Source organism: Nicotiana sylvestris, chromosome 6 (assembly GCF_000393655.2).
Source record: "Nicotiana sylvestris chromosome 6, ASM39365v2, whole genome shotgun sequence".
In the NCBI taxonomy this organism is placed as follows: domain Eukaryota; kingdom Viridiplantae; phylum Streptophyta; class Magnoliopsida; order Solanales; family Solanaceae; genus Nicotiana; species Nicotiana sylvestris.
In genome coordinates, this window is record NC_091062.1 from 94,811,440 (window position 1) to 94,836,908 (window position 25,469).

Sequence of the window (25,469 nt, forward strand, 5' to 3'; positions counted from 1 at the left end):
ATCAGTTCATATTCATCGGTAAAGTCGAACATGCACTTAGTTGCACCAATGTGAAGTAAAAGGGACATCCCAATTCCCAGCTCTTCTCTTGTATTTATTCGGATTCGGAAACAGTAACGTTTTTTCATCAATGGCTCACTTTTTGAACCAAGCTAATGCTTTGTTCCGCAAGAACCTCATATACCATGTAAGTGATCAATAACTCGTTGTTTTCATAATTACCGAGTTTCTGTATCTGTTTTTGGATTCTTTTTCTTTGAGTTTGATTTCATTAGTCACATGAATAAGAGAAATCACATATATAGTTTCTGACTATTGATTTTGGTTTATTTTCCACATTTTAGAAACGGCATGTGAAGTCACACTTGAAGGTGATTTTGTTCCCAGCACTTCTCTTTATATTGCTAGGTGTTTTACAAAGCTACGGCAACAAAGCTAAAAGAGAGAAACAAGGCCCCTCCATTCCTGATGAATTTCCTCCTTTATTGCAAATCCCTTCTCCCCAATTTCGTGCCGTGAAGACCGATTCATTGCCATTTTCTGGCTTGCCTGATGCGTCTTGCAGAGAAACTGGTTCTTGTCCTGCAACAGTACTTATCACAGGGAACAACAGAACCCTTGGAGAAAGTAAACTTGTTGTTTTTCTCATATGCTACCTTTAGTACCCTAAAAAAAAGGGTGAGTCTGCTCAATTTTTCTAAATTTAATTTGTGAATTGTGGTAGGTGTGGCTGGGAATCTGTTCATAGATTCTCCTGAACCAAATTCAACTTCTGATTTTGAAACTATTGCCAATGGGGTTTTCGTGAGTTCTCTTTCCTCTTCATTCTGATTCCCTCATTTTCTATTGTTTCCTATCCTTGAATCTTGGTCTTGATTGTTGAGTTAGGTTGTAGCAAATTTGAAGTCTTTATTCTGCTTATCATGTTTTTTATTACCATTCTGTAATATGTGATTTTGGAAGATATTTCAGGGAACAAACATCAGCTATTATTCGTCATATGTCCCGAACTTACTGTTTCATGTGCGACCTCAATGTTCTGCTGCAATACCTTCGCTCTCCACAAACTCCACATCAGAAGGACTGCAACTTGGTAATGTCTTTTGATACTGTCTGTTGGTGCTAATATCTTTAGAACATAGCTGGATCTATCTCTTTTGTTTTATTTTCCAAGTTCTGCAATGTCATCAGATTTATGCAGTAAAAAAACAATTTAAAATGAAGCCCGTGAAGTTCAATCGTTTCTTATGCTACTCTGCAAAACTTTTTAATCCGACTCTTAGTGTGAGTTTTATTTGCTCATTCCCTGTCCTTAGGCATTCTATATGCTTATAATGTACCCAATTTCTTCTTGAGTAATATTTTTAAACTGTAGAAGTCTGTAACATGCACTAAATTTTACTTCTACACCACATTTAGAGGTCATATGCGTGGAAGGTTTAAATTTGTGGCGCAATACCTCTGCGGAGATTAATGATGAGCAATTCAAAGGATTCAGAGAAGGAAATACAGAGGGGAAACTAAATGAAGTTTTGGCAGGTTATTCTCTTAGATGCCTGGAATTTATAGTTTCACGTCTTGATATCCCCGCAGGGATATGCTTCCCACTGATACTTTTCTCGTCTCCCACAGCTTATGATTTCTTGGATACAAGTGGAGAGAACTTCAACGTCAACATTCAATACAATTCTACTTATGAGGAATTTCATCTAGGTGATGAACCTCAATTGTTGAAAATACCCCGTGCTGAGAATATGGTATATCCCTATACCCTTTTTATGCACTGAATAGAAGCTTTACCAAATCAATAAAAAGGCTATATAGTTTAAATATTCTTAATTTCTTTTCAGTTAATTGTTGGATTGTACTTAGCAGGTGGAGCTTGCTGCTTTTACAAATTAACCTAAATCTTCATCTTCAGCATCAAATGATGTTTCTCCTTACCACAAGCTTTGAACAAATAGTGAGAGAGCATCATTTGATTGGAAGTAGTAATGCGAACTTGAATTAACATAGCAAATTAGGAATCATGAGAAATTGTGTAGATAAAGGAGCAAATATATGAAAGCTTGAAATTTATAAGTAGTATTTTTTAGATAGACTCTATAACGAACAAACTAAAGATGCAACAGACAGCTTGGTTACTAATAGAATATGTGCTGGCAAATACTAACTTGGTCTAAGTTCTAATGCTTGGTGCCAACATTTGAGAATATGTGCTGGCAAATACTAACTTGATCTAAGTTCTAATGCTTGGTGCCAACATTTGCACACCTTCTTCTTGATGCAATGTATTTCACATTTTATTGTTCTAAATTTCCTTGATTGTACAACAATATTTGAATGCTGTTGGCAGCATGTTGGACATATGAGATTCTTATGCTTTTCTGTGTAGGTAACGAATGCCTATCTCCAGTTTTTACGTGGTCCCTCTACGAAGATGGTTCTAGATTTTGTAGCTGAGATGCCAATTCCTGGTGGCTTCCGAAGGCCAGATGACATATCTACGTTTCTCAATATTGTTTTTTTTACATGGGTCATTCTACAAATATTTCCGGTAAGTATTTATTTAGTTTGTGAAGAGTTGCAACTTGCATGATTGCATCAAAAGATGCTTTTCTGGTGGAAGTTTTTTGCATCTATCATTTATTAGACGTTTCTAGTGTTTTGATGATTTACTTTCTTTCGAGTTGAAGTCATTTTAGCGGTCCATAGATATAGTTTTCGAGCTTCAGCTGTTATGAAAAAAAGATTTTATCTACTTATATTCTATTATTGTTTTCGTTTATTACATTAGAGCTGATCCGGCACTTCAAATCCACTTTTGAAGTTAGTCCAGTCACAAATACTTACTTTATAACTACAATTACATGGTGAAAGATCCACTTCATGTGATACTTTTTGATAGTAGGCTGTTTCCAAATCCTTTACAGCATCTAGATTTGCAAAAGCACCATACAAATGAAGTGTATGGTTATCCTCACTTCAGAGTTCAGAACAAAAATACATACATCTAATGCTCCAAGAAAATTGAAGTTCTGTCTTTCCATTTCCCTAAATAAGCATAAATTGTAACAAAAAGACTTCGCGTCACATTTTTATGTAATGTAATATAACAAACAAGTTCAAAAGCATTCATTTGGAGAAACAAAAATGTATATACATTTTAGTGCTTAAGATTCTCTCAGTTGATAATTCTTTGTTAAAACTTTCAAGAGCCAATTTCAATCGATCTTACATGATTATTAACTTTTAAGCCCCTTCTCCCTTTTGTTTTTGTTGAACTGTGTGACCATCTCATCTAAAAGCTTAAGCTATTAGAGATAATACACTTTTATTTACTTAATTATGTCTTCAACAGTTTTTCCTCTTCATGCTAAGTTTTTCCCTATAGAAATTAGGAGCTAAGGTATATCCAAGTTTTGGTTAGAATTTAGAATTTTTTTTGCATAAAAATCTTGTGATTGGTATAATATTTAGTTTATCCCATTATCTTGAGAAAGTTCATAAATATTTTGTTAATAACTAAGAGAAGAAAGGAATATATCAGAATTACTGAGATCAATACTTTTGTGTGTTCTTTCATAATTAGGTGTGATAGTCTTAGTGATCGAATATCATAGGTTAGACCATTTTCATAATATAAAAGATTAGATGTTTTAGGTAACTGTTTTATGTCGTGATTATATTCAAAGTTGAAAGCCAAATGATGCAACCACGGGATGGGCCCTGTTTTGACATCCGATACATGCACGACTAAAACCATAACTGCTCCGTGTTCATGAAAGTAAATGTTTATCTTTTTGAAATTACTATGTCTTTCTGATCATAATTTCCTACTTGAAAGGCATTTCCAGAGAACAAAAATTGCAAGAGTATGATTCTTTTGGTATTTAAGACAAGGATATTAGTTACTTTCTTACATTTTCTATGTAGAGTTATAAACTTATCTGACTACAGAACTGCTTCACTTCTTCCATCTTGATATAAGTGGACAGTTCTTTTAATGTAGGTTATATTATCATCGCTGGTTTACGAGAAGCAACAGAAGTTACGGATCATGATTAAGATGCATGGCCTTGGAGATGTTCCTTATTGGATGATTACTTACGCATATTTTGTTGTCATATCTTTGATCTACATGTGCTGTTATTTTGGATTTGGTGTATTGACAGGTAATACGGCACAGTTCAGCTGCTTATTTCACGTTTACACGAGCTGGTTCAATATATTTTCTTGTTTTACAGGGTTAACGATTTTCAAGCTGAATTCATATGGTGTCCAGTGCATCTTTTACTTTGTCTTCACAAACCTGCAAATCTCTATGGCCTTTCTATTAGCTGCAGTATTCTCAAATCTGAAGACTGCCTCAGGTTGGTTCCAGTGCAGAAGTTTGTAGAAGTTCTTTGCAGTACATGAGTAATCAACTCAAAAGAGGATCGATTTTCATGAATAATAACCTTAACAATGGATGTTGCAGTTGTTGCCTATACAATTGTCTTTGGGACGGGGATCTTGGCTTTTCTCCTTTTCCAGCCCCTAGTTGATGATGCATCATTTCCTCGTAAGTAGGTTAACCCAATTACTTTGTTCATAAATCTATTATTCTACCTTTAACTGTGGTAGACAATTATCTTCTGATAAATGTGGGCACTTTATAGCTTTGCCAACTCACTCAACTTTATAAGACTCATTTTGTTATCAAGGAACTGATCTTGTACTCTTTTTAACTGATGTCTTTTACATTATAACACGATAAATACTGCTCAATACATCTTGGATTAGGTGCAAAGCTGCCGGAAACTTTATCTTAATCCTCTGATCTAAAATAAGAGAGATAAATTTGTTTTCTGTATCTTAATCATTCCTTAAGTCCACTTGAGCATATTTTACTGGCTGTTTGGGAGGTGGCAGCTCTAGATGTAGCCTTTGACTCGTTATTTTTGTCTTCTCTTCCAAGTAGCTTTAGAGGATCAAAATGGAAAAATAATTAGATCAGCTCAAGGTTAAGGAAACAAGGCATGTCCACATGTTGGAAGGCCTAAAATTGCGTTACGAGTTACGCATCCGATCAGTCTGCTTCTCTGCGAGATCGCTTGGTTCTTTGTACCTATGACAAATGAAACAGTCGACTGTCCTTTCATATTTTTCATGTTATCTTAAATAGATCATTTTCACAGGGAAAAAAAGCCCATCAATTTGGCAATATCTATTAATTGATGTTCCATGTTCTTTTCCAAAGACACTTCTTACAAATACTTCTGAAAAGAATGGTGTAGTTCCGATCCATCATAGCCTGTCACCATTATGTATTCTGGACAACCAATGTGGTATAATTCCTCCACCTGATCTGGTGGTTTGGACAATTATGGCTGTTTATCTACTCCTGTTGTGTTTCAGTAGAAATAGAAATTCTGGTGGATTACTTCAAGCAGTAATTTTATTTTCTGGTCTAATGCTTTTTTCTTCTTCATTTATTCATTATATTTGGATTCTACTTGTATCTCTCATCCACAATAACATGGGGTGTTTTCTTTTCTTTTTTTTGTTGGTGGAGTAGGTGGTTGGATAATTTTCATGGAATTATACCCTGGATTTTCTCTTTATCGAGGGTTATATGAGCTGTCCCAGTATGCCCGTGGGGGATTCAGGGTAGGGACTTATGGGATGCCCTGGGAGTATCTTAGTAACAGCAATAATGGCATGAGAGAGGTTCTGATTATCATGTCAATGGAGTGGGTGGTATTTCTGATTGTTTCCTATTACTTTGACCAAGTTATATCATCTGGAAGTGGAAACCGTCGGAGTCTTCTGTTCTTCTTGCCAAATTCTCAAAAGAAGCATTCGCCATCATTGGAGAAACCTTCTTTTCAGAGCGCGGAATCTAGTGTTCAAATTGAAGACAATGACGTTTCCGAAGAGGTGATTCATCTTGCCTCCTTTACTTAAGATTTTCATGTACAAAAGTCTTTGAAGTGGTTCATGAATTCATGGACCATAAATGCAAGCACAATGCTTCGAACTAGTTGGGCCCCAAAGATATATTGTCAACGCTCCAGATATCCAGTCATGAGCATGCAGAGGTTGTTATGAGTCCCACATAGGTTGAGGGAATGGGTTGTTGTCTTGTTATATGATTGTGGGCAATACTGAGCTCATGAGCTGGCTTTTGGGGTTTAACTAGGTCCTATGTGTACTTCTATCCATGATATCATAGTCAAACCTACCCCACTCTTGGTTTACCAAATGTTGAGCCTCGATATTATGTTGTTCACGCTCCAAATGTCTAACCTTGGGGAGGGTGGTAGAGTCCCACATTAGTTGATAGAATGAGTTGTTGTCTCCTTGTATATTTTTGGACAATGTTGATTTTCTTAACATGGCATTAGAGGAAAACTCATCCCAATTCTTGGTTTAGCAAATGTTGGGTCCCCAAGTTTTATTGTTCATGCTCCAAATGTCCAGTCTTAGGCATGCAGGGTATTAAGTGTCCCATGTTAGTTGAAGTAACGGGATGTTATATTTCTATGGTGTTGGGCGATTCTCGCCTCATGAGCTAGCTTTTGGAGTTGAATTACACCAAGGGTACATCGAGGTTTAAGCCAGATGTCTAGTCCTAGGCATGCAGAGATGGGAGGGAGGGGGAGGGGGAGGGGGGAAGCCGGGGATAGGGAATGAGCTATTTTCTCCTTCTGAGTTTGGCAATCTTTACCTCATGGGCTAGCTTTTGGGATTGAGTTAGACGGAAAATCTATTTTCTTACATTGTATCAGAGTCAAACCCTTTTCTATTCTTAGTTTACCCAATATTGGTTCCCATATATTATGTTGTCCACATTTGAAATGCCTTGGCCTGACCGTGCATGGGTGTCATATTGTCTCACATTGGTTCACTGTATAGGTTGTTGTCTTCTTATACTGTCTTGGAAAATCCTCATATTATGAGTTAGCTTTTGAGGTTGAGTTATGGCTTCAATATGATTTTTTGGAGGCTTTCTGTGTTTTAGTCGCTGTCACTTGAATTGACCTGCACTATGTCTATACTGGAGTCATCTCATTCTCGTTTTCTGGCTCTCTTTTGCAGAGAGAGAAGGTTGAACAGTTGCTAGAAAAGCCACATTCGAATTATTCTGCCATTTGCTACAACCTCAAAAAGATGTATCCAGGAAAGGATGGGAACCCTGATAAAATTGCAGTTAAAGGATTAACTCTCGCATTACCGCGTGGGGAATGCTTTGGCATGCTTGGCCCAAATGGTGCAGGCAAAACTACTTTTATTGGCATGGTTAGTAAAATTATCTAAAGTAACTGGGAACGAATTTTAGCTACCCACCTACACCATGTTATATAGAAAAGAAAAAAAACCATACGCCATGTTATCATGGGGTAAATAAAGATCTGGTGTGAATTATGTAAATTGCACTCTTTTCCTATCATTCTCAATATGTTGGAACTTATCAAGCAAGCTATGGTACTAAATGATAGATGACTGGGCTTTTGGAGCCAAGCTCTGGTAGTGCGTATGTTGAGGGTTTAGATTTGCGGACTCAAATGAACGGAATATATGGTAGCATGGGTGTGTGTCCACAACATGAGTAAGTTTATTTGTTTTCATCATGGCCAAGAACACTTGTGGCGTCATTTTTGCTCTTGTTTTGAATTTTGAAGTGTTGACTCATTCCATTTTTCTGTTTCTCCAATGCTTATTAGCTTGCTCTGGGATACCCTAACAGGAAGGGAACACTTACTCTTTTATGGAAGACTGAAAAATCTCAAGGGTGCTGCTTTAAGCCAAGTATGTAACATAACCATCAACGTCATTTCAACACCTGCTTATCTAAAGCCAAAATTGAGGAACAGTTTGGATAGTTTTCTTATTAATTTGTTTAGTGATATTCCGAGAAAGCCCTATATCACGATGATTTACTGTTTAATGCATTTTGGTTTCCTCTCTTTGATACTATCCTATTGCAACAGGCAGTGGAGGAATCTCTTAAAAGTTTTAATCTTTCCCAAGGAGGAGTTGCTGACAGATTAGCAAAAAAATATAGTGGCGGTATGAGGAGAAGACTCAGTGTAGCCATTTCATTGATTGGGGACCCTAAAGTATGTACAGATCTGTCCTCTTATATTATGCCTTGAAATTGTCCTGAAGTTCTGGGTTCCAGTTGGTTATTACTAACAGAAGTCAAATTTTTTAAGATTGTCTATATGGATGAGCCCAGCACCGGACTTGATCCTGCTTCACGTAAAATGTTGTGGGATGTCGTGAAGCATGCAAAGCAAGATAGAGCAATCATTCTCACCAGTACTCTACTCCACTCTTACTTATACAAGTTTTGTTTTGGGTTGCTACTATTTAGTTGTCTTGAAGTCTTGCCTGCAATTGCCATGCGATAATTACATGCCCGTAACATTGTTATGCATCTTTAGAAAATGGAGCAAACTTAGGCTCTATGTTCCATTCTGCTGTCATTTAGGGATAACATTTTTTTCTTTCTCTTCCTCTCAGCACACTCGATGGATGAGGCAGAATATCTTTGTGATAGGATAGGTATCTTTGTGGATGGAAACTTCCAGTGCTTGGGAACTACAGATGAGGTGACTGTTATGATCTTACCAGCTAGTTTACAATTCAATTTTTTGGAACTTGACCGTCACATTTGAGGCTTGTATCTGTTTTCGGAATTGCTGGAAGAAGGTATTATTCTAGATTAGTTTCCTACTGAATTAGCTAGGATAACATCTATTGAAGGAGTGGGCGTGCGTAGGGTGGGGAGAGTGGCAATTGGAGCTTGGATATTTTTTTTTTTATTGCTGAATCATTCCATTATATGATTGCTAAATTCTTATCTAGTGTGATCAAATTTTATTAATTTTCATCATGTGATGCTCATTTCATTGATCCATATGAATATCTTAGAGCAGAAGTACCGGAAAAATCTATGCGATTCCATAATTCTTTGTTAACAAAAACGGAAGGCTCTGAAACAAGTTAAGGATCAATGAACTTGTGTAAAACGTGGATTCTGGAATCTGGAAGTGAATTTTAAATTGCAGAATATGAGATGAGCATACTTTCAATGAGTATGAAATTCAAAGCCCATAATATGTCTGCATAAACATGTTAGCTTTAATGCACATCGTATTCTTCTCAAGTACTGCTACAGTTGGGTCTGATTATAGGTACCATCCATTCTTAACCTTGCCAAAACCTTCATCCATCGTGTGTAGGCCGTACCAAGGCTTGATATAAGGGTAAACCAATAGCAAATAACCTTTTCTTCCCTGCCTCCTCAACCTTTATTCCCATCCTGCTGCCAAAGTGATAGCGGTTGTAGCATCCACTGGTAACGTGTGGAAGAGAGAGGTTTCTATGTGGATAGGAAGTATCAACACCTTTTGCATCTTTTCATTTTAAAGGAAATATAGTTGAATAATATAGTTTTGGGTCCCGAGGACCAGGATGGCCGAAGATCAAAACCTAAATGTGCCCGGGGTTGATCATCGAAGCCTGGGCAATAACGATTAAGGAATTTGAGCACTGATGTGTAGCTAAGAGCCACCTTGGGTTGTCACCTTCTACCCGGAAAAGTATCCACCGTTTTCTTTATCTGCCAAGCCTCACAGCCATGGGACTTTCTAAAGAAAAGTGCAATCGCAGTTTATCAACCACTCATAAAATCACCGAGATCTTCGACTTAGCTCCCAAAAGTAATTCACCCGGCCCTTTCCCAACCTATACAAGTAGAGCAGAAGATAATGAAAGGGAAACAAAGTCCTAACCAATTAGAACACAAACTCTCATTCCATCTATCATATCAGTCGAATCGATCCGATTCGTTCTTATCTGTAGATAACAAAAGAAAGAACTTATGACCTCGCGGATGGAGAGGGATGAATTCCCGTATTTCTATAAATACTTACGTGTTATTGCCCCATAGGTTGCTCATATTGGAAGCTAAGTTCATTTTTTAATGTTCTGCATACTGTATTTGGGAAGTGGGCCCACCGTGATTTTATTTCATGACCATTTATTTATATTTTTCTATCAGATTTCCCCGAAGGCACTATTTCTAACAATTGACGCCTCATCGGAAATCATGGTACTCTAAAATCGCTACCTCTATACCGTCCAATTAGCAGAAACTCCCTCTGTATAACCCCGCTGAATGGAGAGTTTTATTTACTGGTAAAGCTATAGTGTGTATGCTGGAACATCCTTCTGACCATATAGTATGTAATATGTTGACCTGTGAAATGGCAGTTAAAGGCTAGGTACGGGGGATCCTACATGTTCACCATGACTACATCACCCGAAAATGGAAGTGAAGTGGAAGACTTAGTGAAACATCTATCTCCAAATGCGAAGAAGACATATCATTTGTATGGAACTCAGAAATTTGAGCTGCCAAAGGATGAGGTGAAAATTTCAGATGTGTTCCTAACAGTTAGACAAGCAAAGGAGAGATTTCCAGTCCAGTCTTGGGGTTTGGCTGACACAACATTGGAGGATGTCTTCATCAAGGTGGCAACTGAGGCATAGTGATTTACAGTTCTACTAATAATCTTAAAGCATGATGTTATACAGTAAGTTTCATCTGCTTGAATCCTTCATTCTTTTGCTTGTAAGATGTGAATTGAAGTTGTTCTTTTTCTAGACAAGAATGATTGTTGATTTGTGGTATAAAGGATCATGGTTTTGTTACTTAGAACATAAAGGTTCTTCTTTGCCCTTATCGCCCGTATCCTCACTCTCAAGCATGAGGTACTCATGAATAAATAAATGTTGCCATTTTATTGTTACTAACTTGGTTTGCATGATATTGTGTGACAGCATTGATAATTGAGATCTTTGAACAATTAAACAGTGGTCTCAAAGAATTGTAATTTTAGAAAATGTTTCATTCTAGTTGATATAGCATGTCTCAATTGAGTCGATTTTTTTTTTGAAAAGAAGACCGAACTAAAGAGCTATAGGTCTGTAAAAATATAACGTACTATTAAGAACACTCTGGCAAAGGATAACAAGCAATCAACTAACTATGCCTCACGACCCATTTTCTGAACAAGCCGGGACCGGCACTCGATCACTAAACATGACCGAGCGAACCATCTCTGCTTATTAAATCTATGATAACTCCAAATTTTATATGCAACAAGGCAATACTCTAACCAAATACTTTTGATTAATTTAAACATTTAAATAAATCAACTCCAAAACTTTATTCATAGTAACCAATAAAATACTACTAAGTTATTATCAAAAACATCTAAATTTTAACCCAACGACTGTGTCTATGAAGCCTCTACTAATAAATTGACGCACTGCTCAAGACATGAGATTTCCTGGCCAGTTCTCTAAGTAACAAAGAAATAACTAAATAAAGATGACTCTAAGGAATACTCCACGAACAAAAGCGGAGCTCACCAATAGCACTGGAAGAGAAGGAAGTCCAAACTCGTAGCCTGCTCGCCTGCAAATCCGGTTCCTACGTTGTACCGCAGACCAACGTAGGTTCCCAAAAGAGAACGTCAGTACCATCCATTATACTTAGTGAGTCTCAACAACAGGGGGCGAAACTTTAATAACATATACATTATGCGCAAAGATTCTAAATGCATGTAAAACATAAAGCTTATAAGAATAATTCTAAAAAATTGCATAATAGCAGTTTATGAATATTCTAAAAGAATTTTTTTTCTTTTTCTTTCTTATAAAAAAAAATACTTCACTTTATAATTTGGGAATTCCAACTATCTTGACTTAATTGTGTCTCTGTCATCGTGTGATCGGCACGAGTTCGATCCTAACCTGATCGAATAGACCCAATCCGCGAGGTGCCACTCGCTTCATGGTTCTCGGTGCTCATGTCTCAAACCTTAGCATGGCTAAGTAAATTCTCAGTAACGAGACCCTCGGCTCGTGTGCTCCCTACTTTGGCACAAGTAGTTTCCGGAAGTCAACGCCTTGGTCAGGACCCTAGGCCTAGACGATGACCCCTTCTCAGAATAAAAGATACTCCCAAAAATCTTTTCTTTCTAAAACTTCTTCTTGTAACTTTTCAAGTCTAAATCTTTTATACATACTCATACTGGTATCCTTAAATGTAAGGCATGGTATAAGAATGAAATAAACATTCAAAAGTATTTATAAAGGTTCTTGATCCTTCATGAATTTTCAACATGAAAATGGCATATAAGAATAACATAAAAATCTGAAATTTATGCACATATATCCAAATAATCATCTAAACTTTAGCTAGAAAATAATTCTAAGCTAATAGGTACTTACTACTCCAATTAAGTATATATTAACTCTTTTATGCAATTCATCAAACATTTGTGTGCGTGCTTTTGTGAGTTAAACCACTTTAGTAAAGGGTTATATCAACTCACCTCAAAACTTCTCGAGCCAATACGTAGACCCCAGTCTAATTGACACCAATCAAATAATCGATTCTACAACAACCAGTGCATTTTAATCAATTTTAAAGTTTCACACCTAAACATGAAATTTATTGTTGATATGGAGAAAGAAGGGAATTAACTATTCATCTCTTACCTATTACTACTTTAGGGTAATTGATAATAGAAAATTTTATATAACTGAGTAAAAAAAATCAGTGAGTTATGAAGAACCCTAGAATTTTCGTTGCCCTGCGTGAATAGTTGGTGCCTCTGTATCTCGAGCAAACAAAATGCTAATTCTGTTTGTTTTTGTAAAGTATTCACGCCTCTGTGAGGCTATTATGTTAGGTCCAACAGCCCTTTATGAGCTTACTTGGCACGTGCTTCCCCCTTTTTTTTTGACTTGAGTAGTATTTTATTACACATACTTTTAGTAATTACTAACATTAAAAATTATTAATATTTCTCTAATTGTATATCCAATTATTTAAGTGTGTATATATATTTTCACTATAGGCAAGTTAATAATAATTTAATTCTATAATTAGCGTGTCTCGAAACTTTATAATTTTGAGGAGTGTTACAAACTTCACTCCTTAAAAACATTCGTCCTCGAATGTTGCTAGGGCCTTATTCTTATGCTAACAATCATTTCTTAGGTCCTTGAGCCTCTTAAGTTTTCTTAGCCCTACTCACCTTTCCAAGGGACTCAAAATTTTCGCTAACTCCCTAAATTTTCAAAACTTTTGACAGAGTTTCCCTTGTAAATTGGACTGTCCAAAAAATATCTCTGTCACAAATACCACAAATACACCACCAACAACCAAATATATCATAACAGGTCATTCATAGGCACCATACACAACTCATAAATTAATTACTCACGCTCCAGCAAGGAGGTACTACAATAACTAACTAGAATCTAAAGCACAACACTTTAGCAAAAGTAAATCACTTTAATGAATTAAATATACTCTAGCATAAACTAGATCACTACAACAATTAAATATAATCTAGGAAGGATATAAACACTTGCTAACTTGTATTTAATAAATGAAATATAAATGTCAAGCCAAACCTAAGTTCACCTACCTTGTTACTCAAATAAATAAGGATACTTCTTCCTTATATCTTCCTCGACCTCCCACGTAGCTTCTTTTGAACCATGATTACTCCACAAAACTTTTACCGATGCTATATCTTTTGTTCTCAACTTTCTTACTTGTCTATCGAGAATTTATATAGGTACCTCTTCATAAGTCAAACCTTCTTTAATTTCTATGGTATCAGCAGGTATTATATGCGACTCATCATGAATGTACTTTCTAAACATAGACACATGAAAGACAGGATGAACAGAGGACAACTCAACGGGTACCGCTAGCTTATAAGCCACGTTTCCTTTCTTTTCTAGAATTTCATAAGGTCCGATAAATCTAGGGCTAAGTTTCCCTTTCTTACCAAACCTCATAACTCCTTTTATTGGTGAAACTTTCAAAAACACCTTATTACCAACCATGAACTCTAACTCACGATGCCTCTTGTCAGAATAAGACTTTTGACGACTCTGAGCTGCTTTAAGTCTTTCTCTAATTAGTTGAACTTTCTCCAAAGCCTCACAAACAAACTCTGGACCAATCAATGGCACCTCTACTGGTTCAAACCAACCCACTGGAGACCTACATCTCCGCCCATACAACGCTTCATAAGGAGCCATACCAATGCTGGCCTGATAGCTGTTATTGTAAGTAAATTCTATAAGTGGCAAGTGACCATCCCAATTACCTCCAAAATCTATAAAACATGCACACAACATATCTTCGAGAGTCTGAATGGTCCTTTCTGCCTGGCCATCGGTCTGTGGATGAAAAGCGGTGCTTAAATTGACCTTGGTACCTAATCTTTTCTGAAATGCCTGCCAAAAATGCGCCGTGAACTGAGGGCTTCTGTCAGATATGATTGAAACTGGAGTACCATGCAATCGGACTATTTCTTTGATGTACAACTGCGCATACTACTCTGCGGAATCTGTCGTCTTTACTGGTAGGAAATGCACGAACTTTGTTAGTCGGTCTACAATAATCCAAATTGAATCATGTTTACGGTATGTGCGAGGTAGACCTACTACGAAATCCCTATTAATCATCTCCCACTTCCACTGTGGTATCTCTATGTCTTGAGCTAGGCCACCAGGCCTCTAATGCTCGGCTTTGACTTGCTGGCAATTTAAACATTTAGCCACATGATCTGCTACTTGTTTCTTCATGCCTTTCCACCAATACAACTCTTTCAAATCTAGATACATTTTGGTAGCACCTGGGTGGATAGAGTACCTCGAATTGTGAGCTTCCTCCATTATGGCCTTCCTAAGACCATCTACATCAGGCACACATAACCGATCATTCAACTTCAAAACTCTGTCACTTCCTAGAGTGAAAGCAGTGATTTCTTTGCTTCTAACTCCTTCTTTTAATTTCACTAAATACAGATCTTCGTCTTGCTTAGCCTTAACATGCACAACAAAGGAGGATTGCGCTAAGGCATAAGCAGTTATATCTCCTTCTTCGGTCTCATCCAATCTAATTCCATCGTTTGCTAGTTTTTGAATTTCTTGACCAAAAGATCACCTTTGTACTGCAAGATGGGCCAAGACACCTATTGACTTCCTACTAAGTGCATCTGCTACCACATTATCTTTGCCCGGGTGATAAAAGATATTGATGTCATAATCTTTCAATAACTCGAGCCACCTTCTCCGTCTCAAATTTAGTTCTTTTTGCTTGAAAATGTACTGGAGGCTTTTGTGATCTATAAACACTTTAGAATGCTCGCCATAAAGGTAGTGTCGCCATATTTTTAATGCAAACACTACTGCTGCAAGCTCCAAGTCGTGTGTGGGGTAGTTCTTTTCATGATTCTTTAACTGCCTGGAAGCATAAGCAATAACTTTTCCATTTTTCATAAGAACACAACCAAGGCCCACTCTGGAGGCATCACAATACACTGTGAACCCACCCGAACCTGTCGGCAAGGTTAACACAGGTGTAGTGGTCAACCTCTTCTTTAACTCTTGAAAACTCTGCTCACAAACGTCTGACCATTGGAACTTAAATGCTTTTTGAGTCAACTTAGTTAATGGAGCTGGAAGTGAGGAAAACCCCTCCACAAACCTTCTATAGTAGCCAGCTAACCCCAAGAAACTCCTGATTTCGGTTGGCGTTGTCGGCCTAGGCTAGTTCTTGACTGCTTCTGTCTTCTGAGGGTCTACTTTTATTCCTTCACTAGATACCACGTGGCCTAAGAATGCCACTGACTGCAACCGAAACTCACATTTTGAAAACTTGGCATAAAGCTCATTTTCCTTCAAGGTCCGCAAGGCTATTTTGAGGTGTTCTGCATGATCTTCCTTGCTCTTAGAGTACACCAAAACATCGTCTATAAACACAATAATAAAGGTATCCAGGAATAGCTTGATAACTCTGTTCATGAGGTCCATGAATGCAGCTGGAGCATTTGTCCACCCGAAGGACATCACTAGAAATTCATAGTGCCCGTAGCGAGTTCTAAAGGCTGTTTTCGATATATCCTCTTTTCTGATTCTCAACTGATTGTACCTCGACTCAAGTATATTTTTGAAAAGTACTTTGCACCCTGAAGTTGATCAAATAAATTATCAATTCTTGGCAGTGGGTACTTGTTCTTAATGATAACTTTATTCAACTGCCTATAGTCGATACACATTCTGAGAGACCCATCTTTCTTCTTGACAAACAGGACCGGGGCACCCCACGGTGAAACACTCGATCTGATGAAACCCTTGTCCAGAAGGTCTTTCAACTGTTCTCTCAACTCATTAAGTTCTGCTGGAGCCATCCTATAAGGAGGTATAGATATGGGCTGCGTGCCTGGCATGAGATCAATGCCGAAGTCTATGATTCTTTCGGGAGGAAGTCCGGGAAGGTCATCTGGGAAAAATTATGGAAATTCTCTAACAACTGGCACTAACTGGAGAGCTGGTGGTTCTGATTCTTGATTAATAATGTGATCCAAATAGGCGAGACACCGCTTACCGATCATTCGTTGTGCCTTAAGGTAAGAAATAAACTTACCTACAAGCGATGCTGAACTACCCTTCCACTCTAAGACTTCTTCATTTGGAAATGGGAACCTGACTATCTTGGCATGACAATCTAACATGGTATCGCAGGAAGACAACCAATCCATACCCATGATCACATCAAAATCCACCATTTCTAACTCTATGAGATCTGCTTTGGTGTTACGACCTTGGACTGAAACTATACAACCTCTATAGACTCTAGTGACTTTCACTGACTCGCCAACTGGAGTAGATACTAGGAATGGCTCACTAAGTTATTCAGGTTCTAGTCCGAGGTTAATTACAAAGTATGGAGTCACATATGAAAACGTTGAACCTGGATCCATTATGGCATAAGCATTATGTGAGCAGACTAAAACTATACCTGTAATAACTTCTGCAAATGCCTCTGCACTCTGACGATAAAGTGTAGCAAACAAACGGGGTTGTCCCCCTCCCTGAGTAACTCGATCTGCACCTCTGCTTGCCCCATGCCCGATCTGATTATGAGAACCACGACCCTAAGGTGGTGCAACTGCAGTAGCTGAGGAACTAGAAGGACGAGTTGATCCACCACTGAAATTACGTCGCAACTTTGGGCAGTTGGACTTTATATGACCAATGCTTCCACAATGGTAGCAACCATGAAACCCAAGCTTGCACTGACCTGAATGTTGTCGTTTACATGTTCCACAAAGACTTTGTTGGTGTGAATGTTGCTCAGCATGACTCTGGCTATGTGAGGATGATGTCCTAAAATTCTGATTTTGGCGAGACTGATTTCCATAACTCTGGGTACGTTTGAAGGAAGACCCACCACCTGACTGATGACTGGACAGAGCTGGTGCTAATGACTCCTTATTAGAGGAATCCCTTTCACCTCCGCTGGATGTACCATTAAACCTGCCTGCTATCCGAGCTTTCTTATTGTGCTCTTTTTCTTCTCTCCTTTGTTGTCTGTCTTTTTCTAAGTGTTTGGCGAACCCCACAACAGAGGAGAAAGCTGTCATTCCTACCGTTGCATCTGATGTCGTATCCTTAATGTGGTAAGCCAAACCGCCAACAAACCTGCGAATCTTTGCTTTTTCTGTCGTAACCATGTGAGGAGCATGCTTAGCTAACCTTATGAATTTCATGTAGTACTCTTGCACACTTTTATTCCCTTGCTTGAGCTGTTCGAACTCTGTAGCCTTAGCTTCCCTATCCTCTTCCGGGATAAAGTTAGCCATGAAAGCCTCTTCAAATTCTTCCCAAGTAGGCGGACCATCATTTTCATCTCTTTCCTTCTCCCACATCTCAAACCAAGCGCCAGCCACATCTCTAAGCTGGTAAGCAGGCAGCTCTACAGCTTCATCATCAAATGCTTTTACGCTCGGAGGGCTTTCTTCACACCCTCCAGCCACAACATTGAATCTTCGTCAACTATAGAACCATGGAATACTGGAGGACTCAACTTCAAAAATTCATTCACTCTTGACGACTCAGAATTGTTATGTCTATTTGATTGAGGTGAAATCTCATCTCTTCTCTCGTTCTGGTTGGCCATGAAGGCTTTAAACATCTCCATAGCACTGTTGACTGCATTAAACATCTGACTCACCTCTAGAGATATAGTTGTCTGAGCCGGAGCTGATGTTGGGGGAGGCACTGGATCTTGAGGTACTGGATAATCATGCTCCACCCCTTCTTCATGTTCAACCCGGGGTACTTGAACCCCATTTGTAGATTTACCCTTCCTTTTTTGAGTTGAAGCCTTTTTAGTTCTGTCTTGAACCACAATAGTAGCAATAGTTTCTTGAGCAGCATCCTGAGTGTTGGTGTCAGAGTTGCGAGTACGAGTCATTTCTGTGAGTTTTGGAGAAACGAATACATTAGATAATTTCTTAGGGGCAGGATCTACTGCACGATCTAAAGTATGAGAAAAATAAGACTTTTCCTAAATGTTGGTAGCCTCCTGTTTATAAGTATGGCGCACTTCATACACATAAACAAGACTCTACTAACACGGCTTTATAGACCCTCAGGACTCCATAAACCTGAGGCTCTGATACCAAGTTTGTCACGACCCATTTTCTGAACAAGCCAGGACCGATACTCGATCACTAAACATGACCGAGCGAACCATCTCTGCTTATCAAATCTATGATAACTCCAAACTTTATATGCAATAAGGCAATACTCTAACCAAATACTTTTGATTAATTTAAACATTTAAATAAATCAACTCCAAAACTTTATTCATAGTAACCAATAAAATACTGCTAAGTTATTATCAAAAACATCTGAATCTTAACCCAACGACTATGTCTATGAAGCCTCTACTGATAAACTGATGCACTGCTCAAGACATGAGATTTCCTGGCCAATTCTCTAAGTAACAAAGAAATAACTAAATAAAGATGGCTCTAAGGAATACTCCACGAACAAAAGCGGAGCTCACCAATAGCACTGGAAGAGAAGGAAGTCCTAACTCGTAGCCTATTCGCCTGCAAATCCGGTTCCTACGTTGTACCGCTGACCAGCGTAGGTTCCTAAAAGGGAACGTCAGTACCATCCATTATACTCAGCGAGTTTCAACAATAGGGGCGAAACTTTAATAACATATACATTATGCGCAAAGGTTCTAAATGCATGTAAAACATAAAGCTTATAAGAATAATTCTAAATAATTGCATAATAGCAGTTTATGAATATTCTAAATAAAATTCTTTTCTTTTTCTTTCTTATAAAAAAAATACTTCACTTTATACTTTGGGAGTTCCAACTATCCTGACTTAATTTTGTCTTTGTCACCGTGTGATCGGCACGGGTTCGATCCCAACCTGATCGAATAGGTAGTTTCAGGAAGTCAACGCCTTGGTCAGGACCCTAGGCCTGGACGATGACCCCTTCTCAGAATAAAGGATACTCCCAAAAATCTTTTCTTTCTAAAACTTCTTCTTGTAACTTTTCAAGTCTAAATCTTTTATACATACTCATACTAGTATCCTTAAATGTAAGGCATGGTATAAGAATGAAATAAACATTCAAAAGTATTTATAAAGGTTCTTGATCCTTCATGAATTTTCAACATGAAAATGGCATATAAGAATAACATAAAAATCTGAAATTTATGCACATATATCCAAGTAATCATCTAAACTTTAGCTAGAAAATAATTCTAAGCTAATAGGTACTTACTACTCCAATTAAGTATATATTAACTCTTTTATGCAATTCATCAAACATTTGTGTGAGTGCTTTTGTGAGTTAAACCACTTTAGTAAAGGGTTATATCAACTCACTTCAAAACTTCTCGAGCCAATACGTAGACCCCAGTCTAATTTACACCAGTCAAACAATTGATTCTACAACAACCAGTGCATTTTAATCAATTTTAAAGTTTCACACCTAAACATGAAATTTATTGTTGATATGGAGAAAGAAGGGAATTAACTATTCATCTCTTACCTATTACTACTGTAGGGTAATTGAGAATAGGAAATTTTATATATCTGAGTAAAAAAATCAGTGAGTTATGAAGAACCCTAGAATTTTCGTTGCCCTGCGTGAATAGTTGGTGCCTCTATTTCTCGAGCAAACAGAATGTTAATTCTGTTTGCTTTTGTAAAGTATTCATGCCTCTGTGAGGCTATTATGTTAGGTCCAATAGCCCTTTATGGGCTTACTTGGCACGTGCTTCCCCTTTTCTTTTCTTTTTTTGACTTAAGTAGTATTTTATTACACATACTTTTAGTAATTACTAACATTAAAAATTATTAATATTTCTCTAATTGTATATCCAATTATTTAAGTGTGTATATATATTTTTTCACTATAGGCAAGATAATAATAATAATAATAATAATAATAATAATAATAATAATAATAATAATAATAATAATAATAATTTAATTCTATAATTAGCGTGTCTCGAAACTTTATAATTTTGAGGAGTGTTACAGCGTCAATCCCAGAATAATTGGACTTAGTGATATGGATTCTCTATATATGTTATTAGTATAATAAGGACTCATTTTAATCTGAATATGTTTACATCTACTGTTAACTTACCATTATTCCTTTCAATGGACTTAGAACTGGTTACGAAGCCGGACCATAAGGGTTTATTGTACGCAGCCTTACCCTGCATTTTTGCAAGAGGTTGTTTCCACGGCTCGAACCCGTGACCTCCTGGTCACATGGAAGCTCACATAGATGAGTTTACAAAATAAAGCATCACTTAGACTTTACCAAGAGATTTCTATTCATACACTTCAGTTCTCACCATCACTGAGCCACAGAAAGCACTTTAAACTAGTAACGAATTTATAAAGTGCTATATTCTTGGCAGAAAAAATCTGTATATGCAAGTGAAACTTGCAAAATTGGTATCACTATGATACTGTCGTAAATATGCTTATACATTAGCCAAAAATGTCATTATAAAGGAGATACTTGTGTTACAAGAAAACTGCAAAATTTACGACATGTTACCTATGGTCCTATACACGTAAATGATATGCAAAACTTTTGAACCAAATCAACAAACTAAAGGCTCCTACTGCAAAACTTTCACCTTTTGAAGAGCTAGCTGCTTATGGTAAACTCAGACTCGAATTGGATAAGACTATGCACAGTGGACACTTTTGATCTCATACTTTATCTGAGTTTACGTACCTAGGTCCCTATATTTCCTAATATTTTGTTATAACTGTAACATTTTGAGTTGTGCAGGGTCAATTACAACTCCTAGGGGTCTAGCCGATTTGGCATTTTGAGGATCTGGTAGTTGAATATGAGGTGGTATTGGCATGTGTTGTGAGTGACCAGAAATGCAAAGTCTACCAGAATCATCTGGCTCCCAATATACTTCCACCATAATACCTCCAGGATTCTGTGGAGATTTTGTTCCTGGAATTCCCACAAATCTTGATCCCACAGGTACCTGAACAGTAAGAAGAAATGTCACTTATTCCACCATGAATTTAGATTTAAAATTTTTTCCACCAAATTTTATCTAGTACTAATATTATGTAAATGAAGATCCTGATAATTGACTTACTCCAACTGATTCCCCTGTACTCAAAGTAAGAGTTGTAAATCTTCCTTCAGCTGCTGCACTTTCAATATCTGCCTGTTTAGCTATGTTCATGAAAACTTCTTCTAGAGTTGTAAGACCGAGCTGGATGTCTTTTATGCCGAATTCTGTCTCTCTACCTTGAAGCTCAGCAAAAAAGTCCTGATAGGTGTAAAGGCCAATCATCAAACGGATATGAGTTTAACTTCTTTATACTGGCAGTATATATAAGTTAAATTCTTAAGATATTCTAGGTATTACCGTCAACACCCTCTCCTTGTCATGAGGAATAACATAAGTTAGGAAGGACTTGCTTTCTTCTTGAGGCACCACGTCCAAACGCTGCTGTCAGTAGAATTTATATGTCATTACTACCAGTCCTTGAAAGAGAAAAAAAGAGAGTAAAAGAAGTATCTATTGACATACACTTTTAAAGAACTGTTTCACAGCTTCAGGTTGAGATGTCGTCTCCCCAGAAAAGCTTACAGTAGCAATGAAACCAGTTCCAAATCTAGATTTCAACCTTATTGAAGTTCCAATGCAACGAAGCCTTCCCTTTGCCATGATAGCGATGCGGTCACTTAAGATATCAGCTTCTTCCATTGAATGGGTTGTCAAGATAATGGCACGCCCTTTTTTAGCATCCTCAATTATGTCCCAAACGTGCCTTCGCGTTATCGGATCCATACCAGTAGTCTACAGAGTATCATGAAAAGAAAATGTTGAACAAAAATTATTTTTAGCATAAAAGTAAGAATTCTAGTTAATTACCACTACCTACCGGTTCATCCAAAATAACCAACTTTGGATCTCCAATAAGGGCTATAGCAACACTAAGTCGTCGTTTCATTCCTCCACTGTAACTACAAGATCTCATTTTGGCTGCTACCTTTGTGATTTTTGACTTAGCTAATAGTTTCTCTACAACCTGTTTTTGATAGAAGAACTGATTTAGTAATATTTGAAACAGCTTTGTTTATAAGTTTACCCATAGAAGAATTGGTATAAGAGGATTGATATAGTTTAGGCATATGTGTAATACCGTGTCTATTGAAGCAGGGGGTAGACCTTTAATGTTGGCAAAAAACTGAAGGTGTTGATGACCAGATAATGTATCCCAATGAATATCAAACTACAAATTGAAATCAAAGAGTCAGTTCCTCCAATCTAAAACTGTGGGGATTAGCACGCAGCTTGTTCTATTAGAGACTTAAAATGAGAAAAGTACAGAGAAAAAAAGAGAGAGGAGGAGTTACCTGGGGACAAACCCCCATCATCCTTCGAATGTTTGTCATGCCCATAGAGCTTCGTATGGACTGATCATATACTGATGCTGTTGAAAAAATCACTCCATGTTAACACATTTTGCAACTTTGAATGATCGATCATACAATGTGAGAAACTAAGCCATTATTACCATCTCCAACAGTAACAGGGTTAATCCCAGTCAAACAACTTATCGTAGTAGTTTTCCCAGCTCCATTAGGCCCAAGAAGACAAAGTAGCTGATCCTTTTCGACGTTCAACCATAAGCCCTACAGTCATGAATGGTCGTCAGAAATAGAGGGACTCGTAAGTTTTTGTTATTACTAAATTTTGCAGCATCAATAGAGATGAAGTACCTTGACACTATGGAAAGGAGGAGTTGTTGATAAACAACAGAAACCTTTTGACTTTCCAGGATGTCTTGATAAGGCCGCGAATTTGAACTGCAATCTTGGAATATCCACCTTCCATAGCTTGCTTTTTAACTGTGTTTTCTTCTGTAAGAACGTCTTCGTCATCTGGTGTAGTAATTTGCGGCATTGGCAATGAACCTGAACAGACGCTACAGCAACCGCCCTCTAACATAGAAAAAGGAATTAACGGACTAGCTTTATTATAAAAGTAGTAGTAGACAGTTTAGTAAATTTGTGTTTACCTCTCACTTTACTTCCACCTTTACCAGTCCAGTATCCAGGAAATAGGAAGTAGAATTTTGATTTTCTCACACCAGAGATATTTGGAATTATATTGTCAGAGTATACAGCCAGAACGAAAAAGAGAAAAAACAATGTCACGAGCCATATATATACATCATGCTGTTAAAACAAGGGGAATATATATATATATATATATATATATATATATATATATATATATATATATGAGGTGGTGAAATCAAATAATTGAGAGGTGTGGTCTAGTCTTACCATGGTAATTACGCACTTTGGTTCAGCAGGTAGACACTTTGCCCTAGTACTCCAGCTAATACCTGGATCTTTAGGAGTTTCAGTTGCTCTAGTAAGTAACTGAAGACCTGCAGAAAGAAGATTTGGTGGGAACAAGGACCACCAATTCCTGTGGCTTTGGTCATAAGCATTTGAATAGGGATATCCACCACCTGAAGCCATCTGAGAAGTGGAACATAATATATATGTTATTCTACTCAAGTAATACTAATTAATAAACCATTTCAAGATATGGCCTTACCAGAGTAATGAAACCAACAATAAAGACGCAGAAAGCCACAGTTGTTGCTGAAGCTGACTTGTCTATGAAAGCAGACAGCCAATATGCAAAAGTAGTCTTGCAAAAGGAACATAATTATATATCTCAATAAGTAAAAACTGTATGGAATGTATTAGGTAAAAGTTTTATATGCATGGAGGCATACATACCATAGCAAGTTGGAAGAGGAAAAAGAGAAGGAAGACGACTATGAAGTTATTGCGCAAGAAAATATCAAACTGAAACATCATTCCAAAGATGACAGTGAGAAGAGAAGAGATGAAAATGAGGAGTCCTTCCCAAGTGATCCATGACAACCAATAGGCAGTATCAAAGAGACCCATCATAGTCATTGCCTGTAAGAGAATCAAATATAAACCAATGAATATTTTCGACAGTATCAAAATGGCAAAATTAAAAGGCGATATATACCTGTCGAAGCTTGAGTTCCTTTTCAGTGATGAAAGCAGTGATTTGGAAGACAACTAAATATAGTAACTTCCAGGAAAAAGATTGGCCCCATACTAGACGTGGTAGTGGCTTCTTCACCAGGAGGATGTGCAAATTCCTTTAAACTGACAACCCAGGGGAAATTTGGATCTGAAAGAAAATTAAAGAAGAAACCATCATTATATATCTAGCTAGTAAATGAATCATAACAACATCACATATATACCTACCTCCAATGAGAGTCCTCGCGATTTCGCGCTCTGCTGCTAGTTGAAGTGGGATTTGGAACTTAAAAGTTGGATCTTGAAAAACTCTTCGCTTCATGACTTCGGTAGAGTTTGTCTGTATACCATAATTGATAATATTTCCATTTATTATATTAAAGTGCAGAGCTCCAGTACAACGCACAGGATTATTGAAAAGCCATTTATCCACTTCTTCTCTGGTGTTAAATGCAAGAACCTGTACAAGAAAGGAAAGAGAATGAAAATCAATGAATGAATGAAACGCGCGAGTGATTGTACGTGGTCCATTATATATCCATACCTTGTTGGGAGGAATAGGCCTACCAGGATTATTAGCCATAATTCTTCTGACAATATCACCAATAGTTTAACTATCTTTGCCACTCCAAATGAAATCATAGCAAGGGACCTTAATGAAAAACTTGTCCTCGCAGGGGGGGATAGGTGGGGCGACAAGAGGTTCAGGGTCGGGCAAATCCTTCTCAACAGAGGACGAGCCACCTTCGCTAGCTTTCTGAATGGCGAAGAGAAGGAAGATGAAGAAGAGTGATGAGAAGAGCTGTAGGAATGTGGCTGGCTTGTTACGCCATGCCAGTAAATAATTTTTCTTGAATAATGCTTTGTACTGTTGCACCAGCAGAGGGATTCCCCCCTGCAATTCCATATTGCTCTTCTCTCGATCTTCTTCTCTATCTCTTCAAATTCTCTAAGCCAAC

General features: G+C 37.5%; 2 protein-coding genes and 1 pseudogene across 5 annotated transcripts; 1 reads left to right on the forward strand and 2 right to left on the reverse strand.

The window, feature by feature from the left end:
- Window positions 1-21,316, forward strand: LOC104220941 (ABC transporter A family member 7-like). Of its 4 annotated transcripts, XM_009771905.2 has the most exons (20): window positions 2-187; window positions 345-627; window positions 725-804; window positions 964-1,093; window positions 1,420-1,539; window positions 1,633-1,757; window positions 2,396-2,557; window positions 4,013-4,175; window positions 4,248-4,373; window positions 4,481-4,564; window positions 5,561-5,922; window positions 7,084-7,284; window positions 7,485-7,594; window positions 7,710-7,794; window positions 7,977-8,105; window positions 8,202-8,307; window positions 8,512-8,600; window positions 10,055-10,105; window positions 10,267-10,589; window positions 21,226-21,316. In XM_009771905.2, exons 1-19 carry the CDS (start codon window positions 131-133, stop codon window positions 10,543-10,545), a joined length of 2,742 nt encoding a protein of 913 aa, XP_009770207.1. In that variant the 5' UTR covers window positions 2-130; the 3' UTR covers window positions 10,546-10,589; window positions 21,226-21,316. The 4 variants fall into 4 exon arrangements, with proteins under 4 accessions (XP_070006474.1, XP_009770207.1, XP_009770209.1 ...); XM_009771907.2 differs by lacking the exon at window positions 10,055-10,105; XM_070150373.1 differs by lacking the exon at window positions 10,055-10,105 and having other exon boundaries at window positions 1-187; window positions 4,013-4,373.
- Window positions 11,292-18,352, reverse strand: LOC104220940 (uncharacterized). The gene is made up of 3 exons (XM_009771904.2): window positions 17,941-18,352; window positions 16,895-17,893; window positions 11,292-11,491 (listed from the first exon to the last, which is right to left on the reverse strand). The coding sequence occupies exons 1-2, from the start codon at window positions 18,350-18,352 to the stop codon at window positions 17,031-17,033; spliced, it is 1,275 nt and encodes a 424-aa protein (XP_009770206.2). The 3' UTR covers window positions 11,292-11,491; window positions 16,895-17,030.
- On the reverse strand, window positions 20,892-25,469 carry LOC104220939 (ABC transporter A family member 2-like; annotated as a pseudogene).